This window comes from Chenopodium quinoa, unplaced genomic scaffold (assembly GCF_001683475.1).
Source record: "Chenopodium quinoa cultivar QQ74 unplaced genomic scaffold, ASM168347v1, whole genome shotgun sequence".
Lineage (NCBI taxonomy): Eukaryota > Viridiplantae > Streptophyta > Magnoliopsida > Caryophyllales > Amaranthaceae > Chenopodium > Chenopodium quinoa.
This window is the reverse complement of record NW_018744362.1, coordinates 1,892,281-1,917,457: the sequence shown is the minus strand read 5'-3', so window position 1 is coordinate 1,917,457 and position 25,177 is coordinate 1,892,281. Positions and strand designations below refer to the sequence as shown.

The window sequence follows — 25,177 nt, the reverse complement described above, 5'->3', positions numbered from 1 at the left end:
GGCGGACGGGTCGAAGCAAACATTCACAGATGCTCGGCTACTGCTAGAGCAGAAGAAGAGTGACCGATTGTCAGAGTCGGCCTCTACTTCAAACTTTCAAGACAGTTTGCGAAATGCCTCGATGAGGCATACTCAGTCGTACCATGAGAGTCAGTCAGGCGGCACCTCCCGTCAGTCCGGCTTTCATAGTGATCAGGCGGTACCAAACTTACCATTTGTGCCGCAACAACAGTATTTTTTGCAGCCACCGACGTTTGGTGGACCTGCAGCAAAAAACGTCCAACCTATGGACTGGCAGCTACGGTTGCTTAGACTTGGTGAACAGCCGTCGGCCTTCTCCAAGGAAATTACTAAAGCCGCTCAACCGGCCAAAGTGAAAAATGTACTAGTAGGCGCCTATGACGGCATTACTAACCTAGAAGACCATTTGATGGCATTCACCAACCTGATGTACCTTCAAGGGTTGGATGATCCCACTTGGTGCAAGTGTTTCCCAGCGACTCTCAAAGGAATCGCACAGCAATGGTTCGGCAACTTGCCGACTGGTTGTGTAAATAGCTTCAGGACGCTTGCTTACTTATTTGCCTCCAACTTCGCCATGAACATCCCTGCGAAGAAAACGACCCTTGATTTGGGAACAATTCAGCAGGGCGAGAAGGAGGGGCTTCGTTCTTACATCAGGCGGTTTAACCTGATGAGAATACAGATTCAAGGGTTACCGGATGAGGTAGCTTATACTGACTTTTTCAGAGGTCTCAAAGACGGGTCTACCTTCAAATTTGATTTGGTTCGAAAAAGGGTGGCGACTCTTCAAGAGGCCTTGATTGAAGCAGAAGCCTATATACAGGCGACTGATCTTTGTACGATAAAACAGTCGGACGGGAAAAGGTTCGACAAAAGAGAAGGACGACAGAAACAGTCGTCAAACAAAGATGAGAAAAGAAAAGAGGTCTGGGCGGCTGATTCCTCTAAACAGCCGGCCCAGAAAAAGAAAAAAGAATTCAAACCATACTCCCCAAAGTATGCGTTTAACAAGGATAACCAGTTTATCCTAAAAGAAATCAAGGGACGGTTCTCAATTGAGAAGCCGGTCCCCATGAAGGGTTCTGCAAACAACCGGAACCAAGATAAATTTTGTGCTTATCATGATGATGTTGGTCATCACACCAATGACTGCATCAGTCTCACGCGGTACCTAGACCGCCTGGCTGAGCAAGGTGATCTTGACACTTATGTCAAGAAATCTACGGGGAACACTTCCTCAAAAAAGCAGTCGGCCAAAAAGAATCAGCAGGCCGACAGCTCTGATAGAGATGATGCAGTCGTCTACACCATTGCAGGCGGCTTCTCAGGAGGCGGCCCCACTATTAGGGGCAACAAAGACAATATCAGGCGGTTAGATGTAAATTCCGTTCACCAGAACGGCCGTCCAAATATTCATTTCCTGAGATTGTCATCACTGAAGAAGATCTAGGAGGGGTAAGGGGGCCGCATGACGACCCTCTCGTTATTGAATGTAAAGTGGCCAACCAGAGAGTTGGCCGAATCCTCATAGATACCGGAAGCTCCTCAGATCTCATCAGTAGCAAATGTCTGTCGAAACTAAAATATCAGACTGATTGCATACATCCGGCCTCCCACCCTTTAGTAGGGTTTGGAGGAGGAGGAGTCCACCCACTGGGACGAGTAGATTTACCCATCCGCCTGGGAGAAAAAGGGGAAGGACGACACATGGTAGTCCGGTTCCTGGTAGTAGAGGAACTCTCGGCCTACAACATGATTCTGGGTCGACCTACCCTGAATAATTCCAAGGCTGTTATAATCCCATCTCTTATGTTGCTCAAGTTTGAGAGGGATAATGGAACAGTCGGCTCCCTAAGGGGAGATCAGAGGATGGCCCGAGAGTGCTATCTCTCGGATGTCAAGCCCACTGTTATGGCTACTGGGTCAAGCGGTGAAAAAGCAGACCTTGACAAGGAGAGTGCGCCTGTTCAAGAAGCAGGCGGCAAAAAGAGAAAGGCATCCCAGACAGGGGCCACAAGAAAAGAAAGAAAATAGCAATCATTGGCAGAGGAGCGGCCGGATGAGTTCCGCCCTCAGCCGGCTGGTGAGCATGCGAACCTGATCTTAGACGACTCACGTCCTGACCGAACAGTCAAAGTTGGGACGACTGCTCTGAGAAACCTTGGTGACAACTTTCACAAACTATTGAAAGAATACAAGGACATCTTTGCATTCGAAGTCCATGAAATGCCAGGCATTAGTCCTGATCTGGCGGTACATAAACTGGCCGTGGATCCGAAAAAGAAGCCGGTACGACAAAAGAAGCGGAACCATGGCGAAGAAAGAAGTCAGGCGGCAGCCGCCGAAGTTAAAAAATTACTTGATGCAGGGTTCATTCGGCAATGTTACTTCCCAGACTGGGTTGCAAATGTGGTGCTTGTTAAAAAGCCGAATGGCACCTGGCAAATGTGTGTAGACTACACAGACTTAAACAAGGCGTGCCCCAAAGACAGTTACTCTCTGCCTAAAATTGATAACCTGGTCGACTCAACAGCCGGCCATGCCTTGATGAGTTTTATGGACGCTTATTCTGGTTTCCATTAAATTCCTTTATGGAAGAAAGATCAGGAGAAGACGACCTTCGTCACTGATCAGGGGTTATACTGTTACACGGTCATGCCGTTTGGTCTTAAGAATGCCCCGGCTACCTTCCAACGAATGATAAACACTGTGTTCTTTGATCAGATTGGGAGAAACGTCGAGGCATACATTGATGATATGATTGTCAAGACTAAACTTCAGAAAGATCATCTGTCGGACCTCCGAGAAACTTTCGCCACACTCAAGCGGCACCATGTCATGCTCAATCCCAAGAAATGTGTATTTGGAGTTGAGTCTGGGAAATTTCTCGGATTCCTTATCAATCAGAGAGGAATAGAGGCGAACCCTGAGAAGGTGCAGGCGGTCATTGACATGCAGTCGCCTCGTACCATCCGAGAGGTTCAGAAGTTAATAGGTTGTCTGGCGGCCTTGGGAAGATTTCTAAGCCGATCAGGCGACAAATGCCTATACTTTTTCCAGGCAATTAAGAAAAAGGCAAGGTTTGAATGGGGGCCGGATGCTGAGGCCGCCTTCCAGAAATTAAAAGTTCACTTGCATTCCTTGCCGAGGCTGGTCAGCCCTTTGCCCAAAGAGGTACTCTACATGTACCTGGCCGTCTCTGATCATGCGTTAAGCGCTGTTCTCCTTGCTGAAAGAGACGGCTGTCAGCTCCCGGTCTACTTTGTCAGTCACGTACTGAAAAATGCCGAGTTGAGGTATCCCCTAGTGGAGAAATTTGGTCTTGCACTCTTCATGGCTGTTAAAAAATTGAAGCCCTACTTTTTGGCACATGCAGTCGTCGTGTATACAGACCAACCTATCAAGCGGCCACTTACCATCATGGAGTCGTCAGGCCGAATGATCAAATGGGCCATAGAAATACAGAGCCTCGAAGTTACATTCGAGCCTAGAAAAGTAGTGAAGGGGCAAGCCTTTGCTGATTTTATTGTAGAGATGACTCGTCCTCCTGACTCTCAAGTTCCAGACCAAGTATGGAAGGTATATGTGGACGGAAGCTCTACTTCAAATGGTTGTGGAGCAGGCGTCATATGTCAGTCGCCAGAGGGCAACAGGTACGAGTATGCTCTACGCTTCAGTTTTCAGGCTTCAAACAATGAGGCAGAATATGAAACTTTACTAGCCGGGATCCGCATGTGCAAGGCGGCAGGGGCAAGAAAAATAGACGCCTGTTCCGATTCACAATTGATAGTGAGTCAGTACAATGGCGAATACGAAGCAACCCATCCGGTCATGATCAAGTATTTACAGGCGGTCCGACAAGCAGTCGGCTCCCTTGAGGATTTCCATCTGATCCAAGTGCCGAGATTAGAAAACAACCAGGCGGATGCACTATCAAAATTAGCATCATCCGCCTCCTCTGATACTCCTCGAACTGTTTTTTGGGAAGTAATGGAGAAGAGAAGCATCGAGGAAAACCCTATTGGAATCCTAGACAGAAGCTCAACCTGGATGGATTCAATCAGGGCATATCTGACAAACGGTACACTGCCGGATGATCCTCAACAGGCGGCAGCACTGAAAAAACGAGCCACCTGTTTTGAAATGATAAAGGGAGAACTTCACAAAAAGGGGTACCTTCAACCCTTCTTAAAGTGTGTTACTCCAGAAAAGGGACGAGAGATACTAGACGATCTTCACTCTGGTTACTGTGCTTCTCATATAGGCGGTAGGACGCTTGCTCAAAGGGCAAGGCGGCAGGGCTACTTTTGGCCTACTTTGGAAGCAGATGCAATGGAGATGGTGAAAAAATGTGACAAGTGCCAAAGGTTTGGCAAACTAATTCACCGTCCGGCTACTGACCTCACTACCATTCACAGCCCACTACCGTTTGCTAAGTGGGGCATGGACATTCTGGGTCCATATACGCCTGCTACAGGCGGAAGGAGGTACATACTTGTTGCCGTCGACTACTTCACTAAATGGGTAGAGGCGGAGGCTGTAAAGGGAATCAAGACGAAAGATGTAATTTCATTCATTTGGAAAAATGTCATCACTCGGTTCGGGGTTCCCATGTCTATGGTTTTTTGATAATGGTCCCCAATTTGAGACGCCTGTTCTCAAAAGCTGGTTGGGTGACCAAGGAATTGCAAACTACTTTGCATCTGTCGGCCGTCCACAAGCAAACGGCCAGGTAGAAGCCTTTAATAAAATCATCTCAGACGGTCTCAAGAAAACGATTGAACGAGCAGGCGGCCTATGGGCGGATGAACTACCACATGTTCTCTGGGCCATTAGGACGACTGAAAAAGGGGCGACTGGAGAAACTCCACTCCTCCTAACTTACGGTGCGGAAGCTGTTCTTCCAATAGAACACTACGAGCTGACTCTTCGAGTAATGCTATATGACGAAGAGGCAAACTGGGAAGCCATGCGCCTGGCATTAGACTCACTTCCTGAAAAGAGGGGCAATGCTGTCTTGCGCCATGAGATCTATCGCCTGAGAATGACTAGATCATATAACAAAAAAGTACACAGGCGTCCACTCAAAGTAGGGGACTTTGTACTTAGAAAAATGGAAGCAGTTGGTAGGGCTAATGAGTCTGGCAAACTAACTCCCAACTGGGAAGGACCCTACCGAATCTATGAGGAAGTCAGGGACGGTACCTACCGTCTGGAAACACCAGACGGACAACCGTTGCCTCGAACTTGGAATGTAGATAATCTTAAGAAATATTTCTTTTGAATGATGTAAATAGTCAAGAGCTACTTAATAAAAGTTTTCACTTACTATTCAATTTCGTACTAAGAGGGGCACGCCTACTAACAAATAGTCGGCTACTCTCCATGTTTAATTTTTACTTACTTAAAGAGGGGCATGCCGTCTGTACCTTTACAGTCGGCTACTCTCCATTCAGTTTTACTCTATTTTTAGAGGGGCATGCCGTCTGTACTTTTACATTCGGCTACTCTCCATTGAGTATTTTTACTTCAGAGGGGCATGCCGTCTGCCACTCTCCATTGAGTATTTTACTTTATTTAGGGGCATGTCGTCTGGACATATAGTCGGCTACTCTCCATAAGAAGATGGCCGACTGGTTCCAAACACATAGCCACCCCCCTAATACTTAGCTAAAAAGATTGGGGCCTGGTCGACCCTGTGCCTAACAGGCGGCTACCCTCCTTTTACTTAGCACCTACGTTCACCAAGAACTTACCAAGGCCACAGGCCGAATGATCAGACAAGGCGCCAAGCCAACTGATCAAATTTACAAAACTACTACGACCTGTCCCAACATCATAGCAGGCGTCCGGCGGCATCCCTCCGGATGAAATTCGTCGCAGAGAGCAGCTCCCTTTTGGGTGGAACATTGTTCTATAAACTAATTACACGGCACCTATACGACTGTCCCCAAGGGCAACCACGTAGCCGTTTTTGAGACAAGGATACCTCTATCACTAACCAAACCAGTGGTACCAGTTGACATCTGAGTCAGATGACCGCCTGTATTACTTGGGATAAATGCAGGGGGTACCTCTTGAGTTAATAGCCAACAAACATTGGCGAATTAAGGGGTCTAGCCGTCCTCCGCCGCCTGGTACCTCTACTTCTCAAGCAAGAGTGATGGCGATTGAGTAACTCCAATGTTAACTCATAGTCACTCCCTCAAATTTGGTATGGAACCTAAAAGGTTTGAGTAGACCGCCTGTTTTTTGGCAAACAGGGGCACTCAAACCCCTATTCCTACTAGGTAACCTATTGAGTTAATAGCCAACAAACATTGGCGAATCAAGGGGATCAGCCGGCCTCCGCCGCCTGGAACCTCTACTTCTCAATCTAGTGTGACGGAGACTAAGTAACTCCTATGTTAACTTATAGTCACTCCCTCAAACTTAGTATGGAGCCTAAAAGGTATGAGTCGTCCGCTTGTTTTTATCAAACAGGGGCTCTCAACCACTACTCCTGCTAAGTTAACAAATTACGAGTTAAAAGCCAACAAATATTGAATAAAGGGAAACAACCGGTACCCGCCGCTTGTTATCTCAACTACTCAGTTCCTTGGCGGCTAGGTAACACTCATGTTTACTTGGTCAGACCACTTTCCTACTTGGTTAAATTTACAAAAGACAGGACCGCCTGCCTAAAAAGGATCCAGTCTTTAAAATAGTTCGAATACTGATTGGATAAATGGCCGACTGATCGTCTATCCTGGAAACAGACAACCAGTCGTCCAGGGGCATAGGCGGCGTGACTAACTTTCCGTACCTGTCTGCAACTATCGGCCATGTAAAACAGTCGGTCTAGTGAACAATTGGATATTGGAATATTCAATACTTAAACAAATTTGAGGCAAAACAAAAATTCATTAAAAATAAGCCGGTCATTAAAGACCAGCAAAATATTCAAAGCCCCGGCCCCCTGGCCGGGTAAATACAAAGCAAACGGCACGCAGGCCGTGGAAAGAATACATAAAGCTTAAGAAGGGGCAGTTCAGTATTAGCAGCTGCCGCGTGGTCAGCACTCTTCTTGCTGGACTCGGCTTCAGCTGCATCCTTTTTTGATGCCTTACCCCCAAGCGGCACAAGCGCCACTACCGGCTCCTCCTCCTCCAACGCTTCCTCCAACGCCTCTTCTTCAGCAGCCGCCAGGATCTCTTGATTATATGTATCCGAACACTGGCGGTACGTTCTTTCCCAAGAGGCAAAGTCGGCACTGGGGAAGAGGCGGCCCCAGGTCATGCGCTGGATTTGAGCGGAGTCTTCCATCATCTCCCGGACCAGCTCTTTCTTCTCTTGCTCGGCCTTTTTCGAGAGCTCTTGGGTAAGACTCTTCTCCTGGGTCACTAGGCGTTCCTTTACGCTGGCCAAGGATTTCTCCATGGCTTCGTAAGAGTACATTTTCAGGCGAAGAGGTTTCAGCTCGGCCTTGAGATTTGTGATGGTCGCCTCCAGCTCGTCATTCTTCTTCTGGGCCGCCTCTAACTGAGCCCGAACAGCGGCGGTAGCCTGCGCCTGATAATAAAGAACATCAATGGTCAGAACTTCATTTTGGGCAATTTGAAACATTGCCTTATCACAGTCAGAGGCGGCCACAGCTTTTGCAGCCTTTACCTCTTTGTTCTTCCGATCAAGCGGCTTGCGAAGGCCGTTAACTCGGAGCAGGGCCTAAGTACAAAGAAACAGGCGTCAGTTTCCAAACAAAAAATAAAACAGGCGTCCAGAAATTCAAATACTCAAAAATATGCTAAGTATACCTCAGCAAGGACCCCTGCAATCCCGTCAAGGTCAAGGGTGCCGACACCCCTGACCGCCTCCCTTTCAGCTGGAGGAACTGCCCTGATCATAGACTTGGCCATCTCTACCAAGTCAGGCTCCTGGGGGCCGGCTGCATCAAGCATAAACAAACGGATTAGACATAGTAAAAAAGGGAGCAAGTCTAAAATTTACAAGGACAACTTCATACCTCTAGGCGGCCCATTTGGAGTTTTAGAAGAAGTGGTCGGCTGCTTCTCAGCCGCCACCTGTTTCCTGGCAGAACCAGGAGAGCTCCCAACAGTCGTCTTCCGGGCCTTGGGGTCCGGCTGTTGGGAAGATGAAGCTCTTGGAGCACCCGTCTAAAACAGAAGAAAAAAGTCAGTATATGCATAAACACTCCAAAAAGAGGGTGAAAGGTTCGGAGCTCACCAAGGGTGCCCCCTTTTTAGGGGAGTCGGTTGAAGCTTGTTGCATAATAGAGGCCCGCAACATGGCCGCCGCAGTCTTGGAGGCGGTGATTTTGCTCATGGCGTCAGCTGCAAAAACAAACAGCAAAGTTAATAAAAGATAAACAACAAATGTATGGAACAACAGAGTATTCGACAGGCCGACTACCTCTTGAGCACCGACTGCTGAGGCCGCAGGCGGCCAAAAAGTACTCGTCATAGAGCTACTTGAAGCTCGGGACGTAGTGCAGGGGTACTTGCTCTCGTACCCCTGAAGTAGAGTCGACCCTCGACTCTACTTTAAAGAGTCCTTTATCAAGGATCTCTTTCTTAGCCTTGGGGGGAACAAGCGGCATGCTACGGCCGCCTGCAAGAAGGGGCGGATTCCTGTTCCACCTATTGAAGCGCTTGTACAGCTCAATGTCTGAACTCTCAATGATGAGGAAGGTGCTCCGCCAGTCCTTCCACTTGTTTGCTTTACCTCTTGTCATGAGGTAGCCCCTGTGGCTTGTCAATTGATACCAGCCGGTACCGCCTGTCTTAGGGGTCCGGCTGAGATAGTTCATATGGGCGAAAGCCTCGAAGCTCGGCTCCACCCCGTGCAGTTCGCACCCGGCCACATAGCCGAGTACGTTGACCTAGGAGTTTGGGGCTAACTGCCATAACCCCAACTCATACCCATCCAAAATCCGCTGAACAGCCGGATGTAATGGGAAGCGAAGCCCTGCCTTGATGGCCGCCTCGTAGCAGCCAAAGCAGGCGCTATCATAACTGGAACCAGCCGGCCAGACGACTGTGTCTTCTGGATCTGACACAAACACTAGAAAATCGGGGCCCATGGTGTGGTTTGCAATAAAGCTCTCCACTTTCTCTTGCATGGCTGTGATTCGGCCCCGAGGTACCGTGCAGTAGTAGGGGGTATTTAGCTCTCGGTAAGAGGCGGATGGTTCCGCCCAATTGTCCCCCTTCTAAACTGCGTGAGAAAGTCTCGCCTCTTGCAGGCGGCTGTTTTTCTCTTCTGTACCCAAAGAAGCATGGCCAGAAGAGCTTGACTCGGAATCGTCCTCCGACGAGTCCGAAGAGGACGACTCCTCCCCTCTCCTGGAGGGGCCCGCCTCCTCTCTTTGAAAAGGAGCAGATTTGTTAACTGTTAAATGGGAAGGGGTCACTATGACTCCCCCCACAGAATTGCCGGCATCCAGGCCGCCTTGTTTCACTTCCACATCTGGCGCCTGGTCAGATGTTTCACTAAGCGGCACCATGTGGGAGGAGTCGTCTGAATTTGAGATCCTAGCTGTCTTTTTCGTTCTAGCCATCCTGCTCTGCAAAGACACAGATACAGTCGGACTTTGTATAAAGGGAAAAGATGGGTCCGGAAAAGGGCAGGCGGCACTCCTAGTCCTAGATTCAGCCGTCCCCGGTGACCGGCTAATCACTAACCTAGGTCGTGTCGTGTGCTTCCGTGGTGCCATTTCAGAAAATAAAAAGAAAATTAAGAGTAAGAGAACTGAGTTACCTGAACGAGTGATGGTTGATGAAGTTCTGAAAATCCTGTGCAGTCGGCTTGTCAGAACAGGCGGTAGGCAGAAAAGGTCCAAAATGTCAGAGCAAGTTCAGGGGTCCGAATGTTCTCAAAAAGTTCTCAAAGTGTGAAAATGACTCAAGACAACTCTCCCTTATATAGGCGAAGTGGGAAGGCGAAGGGTCACTTTCAGAATTCAAAATTTGGGCGGGAAAATCTCTCGTCCTTTCGCCGACTGACACCTGTAGCAGGCCGTCGCCTGTTACAGTGCGACACCTGTCACAGGTAACACGTGACCAATCACGTGCCACCTGTGAGGGGAAAATGATTAGGGGATTTTGCTCCCACCAATCGGAATGCGCCACGTGGACCAATCAGGTCCTGCCAAGTGTCCCCCAATTGGAACAGTCAGGGCTTCCCACGTGGCACGCGCTTATTCGTCCACCTTGGACCTGTTATGTCAAGACATGTGGCATACTCCATGCCTAATGGAGAAACCGGCCACCCAGGCCCAACTTCCGAGGGAAGCCCAATCGGCCCTAGGTTTACTTAAACCTAGGATGAACACGTTTTCCAAGGTTATAAATACCTCCCTTAATCCTCATTAAGGGGGAGAACAGAAACATTACGGAAAAAAACACATTAATTACACACAGTAATAACCGGCTGATCTCGCTAACAAAGCAGATTACCTACATTAAACACTCTCACCTAGAGAGACCAAATCACTTTAATTTCCGCATTAATTACTCCTTAATCAGGTACTAACTTGACCGTTGGAGGCGGAGCTCCCAGGAGTCTCCGTTATTTTGCAGGTACAGGCGTCCGGTTCCAGTCTCGGAATTGTAACTCTCCCGCAGGACATCAGAAAACCCCGAAACAGGTCTCATTTTTGTTAAAATAGCTAGGCTACTGCAACGTTTCTTTAGAGCCGTGGAAATAGCTCTACCTCTAAGAAAATTAGTGTTAAATCCGTGACAATAGCCTACTCTATTACAACGGTAATTTAAATATTGTTGTAATAGCCTTTATTAGGCCATTGCATTTGGTAAAAAATGTAGTAGTTATTGCTAGAAATTTATTATGAATAGTTATTAATGTCTCTTTGTAATTTTGGGATGAAGAAGACTTCCAAGCGAGTGATTTTGTGTAGTCGCGGCGATTTTGAGATCATATTCGAGGTACGTTCGCGTACTCGGTAATTATTTAAGTGTGTAGTAGCATGCTAGACTTTGTTTAATTAATTCCAAGGTAGTATCATGATAGGTATTGGTTGGAATTGTTGATTAGATTGATTTTGGTGATTGATTTGTGAAGTATGAATTATTTGAGGTGAATTATTGATTGGAATTAATTATGTTGACATGTTGATTATGGACCACATTTTTATTATTGGCATGGTTGAGAGAATGTTTAATTAAACTAAATATTTAATTTGGTTTTGAATATAAAAGGGAATTTTATGATGGTTTATATCATTTTTATTGATTCTTTAAGCATGGGAATTGAGCTATTAAGTGTCTTAGTACACAGGAATAAAATATATTGCGGTGCCTAGTGCACTTAAGGTGTTCTAAACACCGAAGGATAGGATTTTGCGGTGCTTTATGCACTGAAGGTGTTATTAAACGCCGAGGTAGTCTAAAAAGGGTTCAATATTAAATTAATGTGGTCACTAATTATTCAAGAATTAAACTGTATGTTTGATTGCTTGAATGAATTATAATGATTGATTGTGTTGTGGATTGAGAGTCATTACCAAGTTTAAAATATGTAAACAACGTAAAGTGAAAGAGATTATGCACCAAAACTCTTGGAACGTATATACCTTGAGTATGAACATATGAGGGGAGTTATGGGGTTTTATATTTAACCATAACTTCTATTGGGAGTACAGGACGCCGTATTTTCCTTCTATTATTTTATGCGCAGGATGTTCGTCACTTTCATGTGACATTTGCCTACCCGGTTAGCTTCCGATGTAGTTTACCTCAAATTATTTGGGGTAGGGGTTTGGTGGGAAACCCGGTCGATGCGTAATCAAATTAAATAAGCAATTCATTTATTTATTGGTTGGTTGTACGGTATGTTGTATGCTTGAAACAGGCGTAACATAATAAGTTGTGTGTTGATAGGATGAAAGCATGTTAGTGTGTACTGTTAACGCTTCTGTACTTAGCATTGTTGATTGTGTGTTTGTATGTTTGTTTGACCTTATCTTTATCTTTGTCCTACAACGACCCATTTCTAATGGCGAGTAGTAAGGACAAAGTAAAGAGAAGTTTTTCAAGTGATGAACCATATTCATGATGGACATGAGTGAAGAGCGAATCCTGTTTAGTTTCCATAAGAATACGATGTGTTTTATTTGCTTTGATTGTTATATAATTGCTTGTGAGACTAACACAAAGGTTTTATATTTGTTTTGGGTTATGATAAGGGCCTATAATGGTCCAAGTTGTAAGTTAATTTCGTTTGGCTTTGGTTAGACTTTACTTTCATTGGTTTGACTTTTTGAGTTAACTTGTTTTGAATGGTTTTTTTTAAGTGAGTCTTCCGTTGTGTGTCTTTAATAATTACCTAAGTCGTTTTCAAGGAGGTGGTATTGTCTTAGATTTTCCTATTTCTTACTTTAAAAGAGCAAAACAGGTCTTTTAAAGGAAAGGAAATTTTAGGGTGTTACACTCAATCATTTACAATTTTCCATCACTCCTCACCCATATGTCTATATTTACAAAAACTTAAACTTATACTATGTATAACTTAACTACATATTTTCTAAACAAGTGATAACCGAATAAGAAATAACTTAGCTACGACACCACTAGCACACGCGCAACACGTGTGGAGAACTCCCTAGTTAGTATAAATAAGTTCGGTTTAACAAAAATAATTTCACCTCACTAAAAACAATTAAATTTCAGTTTAACTTAAATAAACTGAAGATAACAGGGTTTAGCACACTAGTAATTTATATCTAATTTTTTTATTACAACTAACAAAAAAGTACTCCTTTCGTCTCTTTATTAAAGACCTATTTTGGTTTTATTTCACGAAAATTAAGAAAGGTGGTAGAAGTACATAAGTGAATGTGGGGTTTGAGATTGATAAAAAAAAGTGGTTGGGAATAATTGAAGAGAGGGAGAAAGAAAGTGTTGAAAATTGATGTAAAAAGTCATTATTAGTACAAAAAAGTGATGACAACTCATCAAAATGTAGAGAATATTTTCAAATAGTACAATCTGAAAATAGAAATAAGTCTTTAATTTTGATTTGTCAAAAAAAAAATACAGGTTTTTAATAAAGGGACGGAAAGAGTATTACATTTGAATAATAATAATAATTACAAAAAAAAAAACTAGGGGTGAGCACTACCGAGTACCCGATGTAAAACTAAAGACCTGGTCCCGAAACCGGTTAGTACCGGGTCTAAGATTTTGAAACTGGACCCGGAACTGGTAACAACCGGGTCCCAACATTTGAGATTCGGAACCGAAACGCTGGGAACTGGTTCCAAAACCGAGGTACCCGGTTTGATATGTTGCGTTTCTAGCCATTAAAAAAAAAAAAAAAAACCTTGAAATCATAGAAAAATTCCAGAATATTGAGATGAAAAATTAGATCTAAAGTCCAACCAATACATATATGAAATCAACCTTTATGGCTTGCAGGGAGGCGTGAACATGTTTACTAGTTGACGAACATTAACACCCTTTGCCCTTTGATCATTATTGTTGGACCAAATTTTTTGGAATTGAGTTTCCAAAAGGGGACAGAGAGAATGATGGCTGCAACTCACTAAAACAAAGAGACATATAGCTCGACCGGGTGGAAGAATAAGATGATGAGAAAGGGTGGAAGAAGATAGAGAATTAGAGAAGAAGATAGAGAAATAGAGAAGAAGATGAAGAGAAGGGAAAGAGGAGAGAGAAAGCAAAGAGGATCAGAGGATAAAGGAAGGAGGCGGCTGGTTTTATGTTAGGGTTTGCATTTTAGGTTTGTATAAGTTTATATATATGGGCTTAAAAAAACTTAAATTTATAACTGAACCGGGTACCAGTGGGTACCGGGTCCGAAATTTCAGGACTCGGTCCCGGAATCGGTTATAATCGGGACCGACATTTTGGTCCGGTCCCGGAACCGGTGAGACCAGTTCTGGGTCCGGACCCGACGGATCCTAATCAGTTCCGGGTCCGATACCGGGTACCCTGAGTCTTTGCTCACCCCTAAATTAAACAAAGAAGTATACTGTATAAAGTACGTAGAAAATTACGTCCAAAAAAAAAGTACGTGGAAAATTAAAAGTCAATGCACAAAAATAAGAATAGGAGGTTCGAACTCAACGTTCTCCATTGAAGCGCAGTTGACGTTCTCCGTTGAAGCGCATTCTTGTATCCCTATTGAAGCAGCTTCTAAGGTAAGTTGTTTGTTGTTGTTATCATCATATCAATTTCACAATCTAGAGTTTATATTTGATCTAATCTAATTTAATTATCAGTGCTTTAAGTTTAGGGTTCGTAAATCTCAACTATTGGTTCTAAATTCTTAGATTATGAAACATCATAACCAAAATTATGTGCCTAATTTGAATATTGAATCAAATATCCCTAAAATTATGTATTTTTCGAGATAATTGAATATGAAATTAGATCTCTTTTCCCTCCTGCCCTGCCTCAGGGACGGGCCTGTGAATTATTGATTGGAAATTGTTCGATTTTGATTTTATTGGATCTGTTTTTGGCAATAGAGAAATGCTATGTTATATGAACTAATAATTTGCGATTCTGAAGCAGTTGATATGGATAATGGAGATCAGGATGTTGATGTTGGAACTTGGTTCTCCAATTTGCTCCATGATCAATGGGTGACAGTTCCTGTTGCCGGTCGTCGACCTCCGGGTCGCTATAAGGTTGTGATCATTGATTGTTTTTGTTTGTTTAAATTCTTCTGCATTTTAAGCAATATCATTAAAGGTAGAAAGATATTTGACTTTGGGTGAATTGAGTTGAGATTGCTTTCTTTTGGCTTGAATGGTATTGTTTTTTTTTAAAGAATTCTGGTTCAGTTTAATCAATCAAGGTTATTGGATTTGGAACTTTACTTGTAATGGAAAAGATGGGGTTTATGTCAATGCCATTAACTTAAGTCATACTTGCTTGTAGCATATATGTCTTTCCATGTGTTATTTTGTGAAAACTTGTACTCCTTTTTCTAATTAATTGTGACACTAGACTTAGCGCAAAGTTTACTAAAAACTATAGGGAGGGGACCAAATTTTTTTTTTTTGGGGGGGTGGGTATAACATAAAGTACAGTTGGTGGGGTATATATAATTGTTAGTAAGCGAAAGAAAGAAATTATAATAATAAAAAAAAAGTAGTGCAAGTAGCGTTAGCAAGAGAGAAACATAGTATAGTAGTAGACCCTTACCAAATAAGGAAGTGTTGCAATAAAAAATGGATGAAAATGGTAAGTGTTGCAATTAATAAGAAACAGAGGAACTTTTGTAGCACGAATTCCTTTTCTAAAGTAGCCAGCATAATGGTTGTAATCCAAATTATAAGACCATTATGGAGATATAGGCATGGCTTTCATTGAAAACTTTTGTTTCAATAATGTTTTAGCATTAGTGTTACATTTTTCTTATATGATAAGTTTTTTCTTGTAGTTAAAAATTGTACTCCCTTAGTCCCATATTACCTTGTTGCCTTTACTGGTTTTGACTTTTACAATATTCATGTACTTATTTTGAATGCATTTAAATTAATCAACTTTTGGTGTCCCGGGTCATTATAATTCTACGTATGAGATTAAAGTTGTTATAAAGTATTTGAAATTTTAAAGGAATTCTTATATACTATAACAACAACAACAAAACAACATGAACCAAAAGTTAGAGAAATTTAATGGTTAGTTGTGAAATAATGCTATACGAAATAGCATGTAAATGTGTTGGAACATAATGGCTAAATGTTAGTGCATATATGCTAATCATTATTTAATAATTTAAAATTATGTTGTTTTTAATTATTGAAATTAATTCTTTTATCTTGAAGATGATAACAGTTAAGATGAGTAGATGACTGTGTGTAGACACAAAAATAATATATCATAGATGATAAGCAATATATCTTATAATTTTAAGGTGGTTGAAATCATAGAAACATTTTTGTAGAGTGAAAGGATTATAGGAATTACAGTCATTGCATTTTGGAAGGCGACATGTGGCATGGCATCATAGCATGTCTTGCCTTATAGATTGTTGTTTAAAAAATTTGTTGGATTATTCTTAATTTTTTTTTTTTTTTTTTTTTTTTTTTTTTTTTTTTTTTTTTTGGTAATATTGCTAACTAAATAATCAAAGGTACTACTCCGTACTAGTTATAGTATTAGCTGATACGCCCAGTCAAAATGGATTAGGTGTTATTGGTGGATGTAGTACTGGATATCTTCCTCCTACCTTTCTTGTTTGTTTATTACAATATTTTGATATTTTGTTGTGATTATTCATATGAACCAAGGTATAACATTTTAATTTGTCTTTTTTAGCATGCTGCAGCTGTTGCCGGGGAGAGGCTTTTCATTTCTGGTGGTAGTCGTAACGGTCGTCACTTGTCAGATATTCAGGTTATCATCCGGTTACATTTCATATTTAAATATTATTCACGTTAGTAACTTATTCATGTGGCTAATGCTAATCCCATCCTTTTGGAAGTAAAGCTGTCATTGTTTTTGCTGATTGTAGTTGAAAGACATTTCTAACGTACATTTGCATTTTTAGGTTTTAGATTTTACAAATACTACATGGTCGTCGCTGAAGCTTCCTGCTGCCTCATCTGCAGCTGAAAATGATAGCTTGGTACAAGTCTTCCCAGCCACCTCAGGTCACCATATGGTAAATTGACTAACCATAATTATCCCAGCCAAGTAAAACACATTTTTTCTTATGCGCTTTATTTGTCATGTTTGCAGATTGTTTGGGGACAGAAATTGCTACTACTTGATGGGCATTCAAAGTATTCTAGTTGTGTAACAGGTTCAGCCATTTTCTCATTACTCTCATTTGGTTTATTATTGTTAGTCAAAGGTACTTTATTTGACTTTCTATGTGTCAATTTTGCAGTACTAATTTTGGATCTAGAGACGCAAGAATGTGGTGTTATGGAGACTATTGGAGAAATTCCGGTAACTAAAATATGCTGACTGATGTTTGTTCACTTTCCAAAGCGCCTCTTTTCTTTTATTGTTCTATTATCCTGCTATGTTACACAAGTTTTGAAGTTCGTACAATTATTTTACCTTGTATTTTTTTGCTAAGGTTGCTCGCGAAGGAGAGTCGGTGACACTGGTTGGCTCAAAATTGATAGTGTTTGGTGGTGAAGATATCCACCGGAAACTTCTAAATGATATATATATTCTCGACCTTGACACAATGACTTGGAATAAAGTTGAAGCTACGTGAGTATCTCTTCTCCCCTTTTCTTTAAGCTCTTTGTGTGATTGCATATGAGCTGTGCATCACTTTCTTGTTATTTTGATAGGCAGAATCCGCCTTCTCCAAGATATGATCATGCAGCTACTGTACATGCTGAACGTTACCTCCTGGTATTTGGCGGATCTTCTCATTCAACTTGCTTCAATGATTTATACGTGCTAGACTTGGAAACGGTAAGTATTGTCCTTTGAGATTATTTTTTATTTTTTTTAAAACGGATATGATATAATTTGCTAGTATTTTAATTCTCAAGGCATGAGCTATTACATATTTAGGATCATATGGTTGCACAAAGACCAATTATAATCACAAAATGTACCATTGAAGCTTCTATCTAATAGGTAACGATGGAGGGACTTAGATTTCTAGAATCTAGATGTCTGTCAAACCATTTTGGAACTTGATTGAACTTGATGCTAAATTTACATGCTTTTACAATGGAAAGATTAAACTTTGTATGTGTGTGTTCTGTTTTTGTTACAGAAGCTTTGGCAGTGTTTTTGGTTTATTTATTCCTATTCATGCAGATGCTATCTTTAGAGCAATGTACATGTTTGTGTTTGAATAGTTGTTCCTGAGAAGATAAATTTTTCTCTTAACCAAATCTATCACATTCCTATGGAGAAGGGTGACTTGGGTTTTGGTAATCTGATGACTAAAATCATTATATTAGTGGGGAAGATGGCTGTCCTCTTGAGCTTGGTTCTCTTAGGCACATAGTAGTTATGTATATGTAGTATACTAAGCTGATTTGAGGTGATAGAAGAGGAAGGAGATCAAAGGAGAAAAAGAACAAAGCAGAAATAGAAGATAAATATGATAGATTATGTCTGCTAACAGCATTACTTGAACCTGTCATTTTCTACCCTTTGCGCTTGATGTAGATGAACTTCATATGCTTACAGTACTAAATGGAATGAATGAGAAGCGCCAACAGAAACCAGGCTTTTTTTTTTTTTTACTGTTGGAAGTTTATTTCATATGGATTTCTCTCTTTTTGACTTTGGTCATATACATAGTGGGTGATTTAGAGTGCATTGTTCATTGGGAGGATTCTTTGGCATGGGAGAAGCCTTATTATTGTTTACCACTCTATATAGATTGTGAACAGTTCATCCTACTCCTATTTCTTATTTTGGGAGAGGGATGGTGATAATTTTCATAGATTTTCAATTTTAGTGTAAATAGATAGTTTCATAGTTTGGGGGGCTTATTAACCTGTTTGGAATCCATTATTATGTCTCCTTTGGCAGATTTTTTTGAGATCTGTTTTTTTTTCCCCTGTCAATTATATTGCAAACTTCTGAAAATGCTAAACCATCTTTCTTTCTCACTTACTTTCTACATTCATCAAAAGGTTTCAAAGTGGTTGAAAGTGTTCGTGTGGGTTGCTAGTTTGGAGAAGCTCAAAAATACTCATTGAGGCCCACAGAAAACTTCCTATTTCTATCTAATTATTTGTCCCCCCCCTCCCCCCCCCCCCTTTTTCATTTCTCCCTTGAATTACGTCTCTATAAACTCAGTTAAAGTAGTCGATAGGGACGGAGAATGATTTAAAACGTTCTGCAATTTTAAATTACTTTGTCTACACCGATACCTGCATAAAAGTATTAGTTCTACAGATAGAAGAGTAAGAGATAGAAATGCGTATCTGACTAGTACGTCAACATTAGATATGTTGGGAATTCTATTGTGTGAGCCGCTACGCCTTAAGCAGCTCACAATGTTGACAATTCGCCGCGCACGTGGGACATCGCTAGATAGATGGTTGCTCACAAACCTCTACACTTCGAGAAGCTTGCGATATGGACGATTCGCTATGCTCGTTGAAACTGTAAATTTTTTTTTAATTTTCAGCCTTAGATTGGACCAACATGAAAAAGAGCAAAAGCCATCCAAGAGGTAATTATTTTTCGGCTATGTAAGTGTTGGATGATGAGCATCACACTGGCACAATTTATTGTTCTAGTAATATCAGGATTCCACAGGGAATCTGGATCCAAGGAAATGCATGTCCATATCATTCAATGGCTATATGCATGGAGACCATGTAATAGACTGATTTACTGATTATGTAAAATAACAATTAAGAAATTGATAAAGATGGAAGCTTGCTGATTTTTCTAAATAATTAAGGTAAAAGGTTTACAAAGAATAGCTTGAGGCTATTATTCTCTACAAGTAACTTTAGGTTACCAATCTCAATTCAAATATCTCAATACACACATGCCTTCTTACTAACGTTCTCTTTCATTATATATTACAGCATAAAGCATTCTAGTATTAATTAGAGTTTGTCTTTTACTTCCATCAGAGAATCAGTCTTTCTTTCTTGCTACCACTTCCGCAAGTGTTTCTATGAAACTTGTTTGTCTTCTTCCACTGTTGATCATTTGCTTTCATGCTGCCTGTCACCTTGATCTTGTGGCCCATGGTGCTTCCCCCTTCTTGTATAGACTCTCATTAGTGGCTGCTTCTTGTGTGGATTAAGTGAGTCTATCATAGACCAAGTCTTGGAGACCTAAGCCTCCCTAAACTTTGGGCAGATAAAGATGATTTCCCCTAGTATCACAACCCTGACAACAGGAAGTCTCTTATTAATTTGTCTATCTTGTTCTTAAGAGGAACTCCTATGTTAGAAAGAGAACTAGTAGGATGGTACGCTCAACAAATAAGATTAGCTAGGAAATCTGACCATCAAGGGAGATTAAGACTCCCGTCCTCCAACCAAAGTTCGTGATCTGAAATATTATTTGCGCCGAATCAGATTTTAACTGTAGTTTGCCTCCCAACAGCAATCTTGAGTAAGTTATAACCAACATCCAGATATTGACACCATGCCATTACTTTAATGTGCTAACTATTTGATAGAATCATGATAGAGACTATTGCATGCTAAATTACATTTACAAAGATTGTTCCTCATTCTGAACACCAATTCAAGTTTCTGCTAAATGCTGAGGACATGCTTGGTTCTATCAAGATCAGCAGCCTGCAATTGCTAATGGGAGAAAGAACCTTCCATCCTCTCTACCATTGGAATACCTTGTTTGGGCTCATAGGTTATGGAGGGAGTATAAGGTGGGCCCATCATGTGGGTAGTGGTGTTGATAGATGATTTTTTTTCATATCTGTTTATTAGTTTACTTTTAGGAGAGAGAGTAGGGTTGGTGAGGTAATGTGTAAAGGAAGGATCGAATAGTATTTTTTTTGTGTGGCTCAACTGTAATTTGGATAAAATGGGGTGAGTAATTTAGTAACAACCAATAATGCAAAATGGAGAATACTGAAACAGGAGTACTGTTTTTTTTTTTTTTTTGGTAATGTTCAAAGTTGTGTTAGATGATTGTATAATGTATTTTCAATGAGAAATAGATAAATCTGAAAAACCTGTGAAGTCTGTTCATTAACCCATTATATTCTTACTTATATTTAAGTTGTTAAATGAATTTTGGTTCTTCCTGTTGTGTAGATGGAGTGGTCTCAACCTGAGACTCGAGGTGATTATGTATCTCCCCGAGCTGGACATTCTGGTATTACGGTGCATGGAAACTGGTATATAGTTGGTGGCGGAGACAATAAAAGCGGTAAATACACAACCTGTCTATGGTTTTCGACTTTACGATTTTCTAAATGTTACCTCCCTTAGTTTTGCAAGGAGTTAGTGGCACTTATTATTGAATTTTATGGTTGTTTTATTAGGAGCCCTCGATACACTAGTCTTAGATATGACCAAGCTTGTTTGGTCAGTGGTAACTTCGGTGAAACCAAGAGATCCACTTGCCAGTGAGGTCTGATTTCTTTGCCTATTTGTGTTGTTGATTTTTACTATCCTTGTATTGTTGCAATTGTTTGTTGAAAGCTCTGTGATATAGTGAGTAGTTAGAATTTTAGATACTTCTTGGATTACCTTGCTACAATGATTATTATTACCATTGCCCAGTCTCGTATTAAGGGCAGAATTAGGGGCTTAGAAGTCTCACTTTTTAGGATAAAAACATAAGATTAATTACATCCTTGGCATCAAGGTGTATGGCTTAGCAGCAAGGTTCAATGAGTGGTGGAGGCTCCTGAGTGCACCAAAGTCCTCGTATGGCTAGGGTGATTGCCCATGAGCAGGAGCGTCTGGCAATTGATAGTTCAGTTGGGGTTTTGTTATACAAGTAAATGACACCTCATACACTTGTACATCTCTTAGTTATTATGTAAGGGTAAAATTCTGTTGGGATACATAATTAAATAGAATTATGGACATAATTTGGAGAATACCATGACCACAGATCACATACATTGTGGGTAAAATGCCCTCTTGGTTTCTAAATAATAGGCATTTTGACAAGTGTGGTGAATGTCAATCAGTTCCTACCATTAGGCTTCTTTTTTTTTTTTTCCCCCTTATATATTACATTGTTTTTCAGCTTTTCTTGGTTCAACATCTAGAATCCAATCTTGTGATAAGTATCAATTAAATTGGCTACATTAATTGATATGAGAAAATCCATACAATTTTGAATGATTGAAGGAAAAACAATTACCTTTATTTTTTTTTTCCCCTTATCCACTTTAAAGTGTTCTCTTTTTCTTAGATCCTCCCATGATAACTTGGTATCCCTGTGTGTGTTTTTTTGTTGGTAAGTGTTACACTTTGACCAGTATATAGTTGTAGGTAATTTAATTGACTTTAATATAATAAGATATAAGTGAGGTAGTTGGGGTATTAAACAATTATAAATAAAGACAGTGGTAGAGGTAATAGATTATTGAATTATTGTATAGAAAATTTGCGAGTTACAACCATCAAAGTTTATTTTCGCAAATTACAACCATAATCTGATTTTCGGCCACTTTTAATGGAATAAATGATTCCAAACTAGTATTTGCTGGGGGTTTATTTTTATATCAATAAATGATTAATGACATTATATTCCGGTAATAGTGGCCGAAAATCAGATTTTGGTTGTAGTTTAAAATGTTTGGTGACTTTTTGTTGTAATTTGCAAAAATAAACTTTGATGGTTGTAACCCGTAAAATTGGTACTTTTACTGGTTGTAATTGGCAAATATTCCTTATTGTACAGTAAGGGATGTCAAAGGGTAGAAATAAAAAAATTAAAAAAAATAAAAAAATTAAAAAAAAGGGTAGTGTTAGGTATGTGTGCGCTTGTGTGGGAACCATGAGAGGAGAAAAATAATATAAAAAACAGAAGTGTAACACTTAACAAAATAAAATAAATAAAGAATAAAAAGCGCCCTTGTTTAAATAAAAAAAATGTAACACTTAAAAGGAAAAAAAAAAGGAGGGAGTACAACCTTTGTCACATATTGTCCTTTTAACATGTAGTGGCACAATGATTAAGATAAGTGTTGAGTATAAAACTAATCTATGACTGCAAATCTTCTGATTTGTCTTTGACCAGATAGATGATATTATGCAGAGTTATATCAAACTTACCAATAGACTTTTTATATAGAGAGATTTTACGAAGTTTATTACTCATTGTATGGTAGGCAATATCATATAATTTTTTTTATTGAAAATCGCAGCAGCACTCCGATCCTAACATTTGTCTTTTTGTTATATTTCTACAACTTTGCGGTGGCTGGTGGGTGGCGTAAAACTATTTGTGTAACTTAAGGAGACATCACCTTTGAATATGAGATATTTTGTGCTTTATTCTGTTTAATGAATGAATGAAACTGGATAATAATTGTTACTTTCTTCTGAGCAGGGAATCAGCATCTGCTTAGCTCACATTCACAGGGACCAATATTTAGTTGCTTTTGGTGGATATAATGGAAATTATAACAATGAGGTATGTAGAGACTTTGTAATCCTATTTATTTAACTCAGTGTTTTGAACTTGTCATGAATGAGTTTCAACCTTTATAATTCCGGCCAATAACCCTCAAGAACGGTTCAAATAACCCATTACTTTCTAGATTGGAGAGAGTAAAACCTCGATTTAGTGAACACATAAATACTTATTTTTGGTAGAAGATTCATGAAAATCTCACAAAAATGATGTTTGTATTCAAATTGGTTTGAATGAAATCTAAGAAATATGAGGCTGACATCTAAATTTTATGAGGAGCATGCATAGAGTGCACTATGTACAGCATATGAACCATGCATCTAATTTTTTTGAACTTTTATGCATTACTCCTTCCAATGATTTAATTGATGCTCAATACTTTCACTTTCATTTGGATATCCTATTTCCAGTGTTGTGATTTGGTAAACGAACTTTTGGATGAAGGTTAAATCTAAGAAGCCTTTATTGATACTCTAGATTCAAAATTTCTTGTCTAGAAATAAGACATAAGCTGGCTGACAGTCCGCTATTTCTACCTTTTATTATTAGGTACTTGTTATGAGACCTAAACTGAACGACTCTGCACGTCCTAAGATGTACCTGTCCCCTGCCGCAGCTGCAGCAGCAGCATCCGTTGCTGCAGCTTATTCTATCGGTTCAGGGAAGCAGTTGGATTCAACCAAGACAGAGAACACTGAAGTAGAAGGTGCAGGTCAAAAGCAGGATGGTTTTTCTGGTACAACTAGTGTTAAAGATGCGAAAAGACTCTTGGAATTGTCACTTGCTGAAGTTAGAGAAGAAAACTCTAAGCTGAAGGGAAAGATTGATGAAATTAACAGTAACCATGAAGAATTATCCAAGGTATGCAGATTTATCAATTCTTATATGGTGCCAATGCTGCAACTTGTGAATTTTATTTGAAAAGGACATATTCTTTCTTTAGGAACTTGCTTCTGTTCAAGGTCAGTTGATATCAGAGAGATCAAGATGTTTCAAGTTAGAGGTACAACCTGCAAAGGCTGCAACTATTCTATATCTACTGAACATGCTTTCTAAACGCATAGTTGATCTTACTGAATTCTTTTTGTTCCGGTAAATGTCTACCAGGCACAGACAGCAGAATTACAAGGCATGTTGGAATCACTCCCTTCTGTAGAGGCTGAAGTGCAATCACTAAGAAAAGAAAAATTCTTCACTGAGCAGGTTGAGCACAATACAGCAGTACAGAGACAAGGTTCACGGGGTGTTTGGCAATGGTTTTCTGGCGGTGAAAGCAGTCCTTGAGAGTTCGCTAAATATTTCAACTCTATTATGGGGTTGATGTATTGCAGTTTAGGTAGCTTTCCATTCTGAAATGGCAAAGTTGTCGATTTTTTTTCCTAGCAGCAACTATGCATTGCTAGCTGAAAATTCGGCAATGATAGCTAAGGGCTTGTTTGGCATTGTTTTTTGTTTTCAGCTTTTTTTGTTGTCACAAGAAGAAGAAACAAGAAAACAGGAAACAAGAAAAAGGTGTTTCCACTTTTTTGTTGTCAGTTTTCAAAAGTATCATGATTTTAATTAGTTTGACTAATTTTTGTTTCATTAAATGACATATATCATGAGTATGAAAAAAAAAAAAAAACAGAAAACCACAATGATGCCAAACGAACATTAAGTTAATTGATTGTATTTGGCATTGTTTTAGATGAACATAAAAGTCATTGCCCTGTCCTGGCTTACTGTCGCTTCTTTTTAAATGTGAATGTGGACTGAAAATGTACAATTATGCTTCTTTAATATTTTGTGCAATTAACAATTCTACTTCATTTCTGTTATCCATACACATGTTTTCTCTCTCATTTTGTTTGCAGCACCAAATTATTCTTCACAACATTTCTATCTAAGAGGGGAATGATAAACCCCTACTAGGAACTGGGCACCCTTTTATAACCAACTACCAAATGCCGACAAATGTGATGGTTCACAAATTCCATCTTTACCAAGGTAACTAACCTCAACCATGTTCACAAATCTAATTCGTTTCCTAATTTAGACCGTAATATCTAATTAAACAATTTATATTGTGTTTATGATGAACTTTT

The 25,177-nt window shown here is 40.3% G+C and overlaps 1 protein-coding gene and 1 long non-coding RNA gene across 3 annotated transcripts; one reads left to right on the top strand and one right to left on the bottom strand.

Moving 5' to 3' along the window:
* Positions 1 to 13,035: 13,035 nt before the first annotated feature.
* On the bottom strand, positions 13,036 to 13,535 carry LOC110696402. The gene is made up of 2 exons (XR_002506285.1): positions 13,443 to 13,535; positions 13,036 to 13,335 (listed from the first exon to the last, which is right to left on the bottom strand). It is a non-coding gene; the product is annotated as an uncharacterized LOC110696402 (long non-coding RNA).
* Positions 13,536 to 14,060: 525 nt separating this feature from the next.
* LOC110696401 (acyl-CoA-binding domain-containing protein 4-like) lies at positions 14,061 to 24,914 on the top strand. 2 transcript variants are annotated; one of them, XM_021873691.1, is made up of 14 exons: positions 14,061 to 14,203; positions 14,580 to 14,695; positions 16,335 to 16,412; positions 16,567 to 16,680; positions 16,758 to 16,821; positions 16,909 to 16,970; positions 17,104 to 17,243; positions 17,327 to 17,453; positions 20,753 to 20,867; positions 20,983 to 21,071; positions 23,010 to 23,093; positions 23,643 to 23,954; positions 24,037 to 24,096; positions 24,201 to 24,914. In XM_021873691.1, the coding sequence occupies exons 2-14, from the start codon at positions 14,585 to 14,587 to the stop codon at positions 24,375 to 24,377; spliced, it is 1,533 nt and encodes a 510-aa protein (XP_021729383.1). In that variant the 5' UTR covers positions 14,061 to 14,203; positions 14,580 to 14,584; the 3' UTR covers positions 24,378 to 24,914. The 2 variants fall into 2 exon arrangements, with proteins under 2 accessions (XP_021729383.1, XP_021729384.1); XM_021873692.1 differs by having other exon boundaries at positions 14,065 to 14,203; positions 14,577 to 14,695.
* The last annotated feature ends 263 nt before the right edge of the window (positions 24,915 to 25,177 follow it).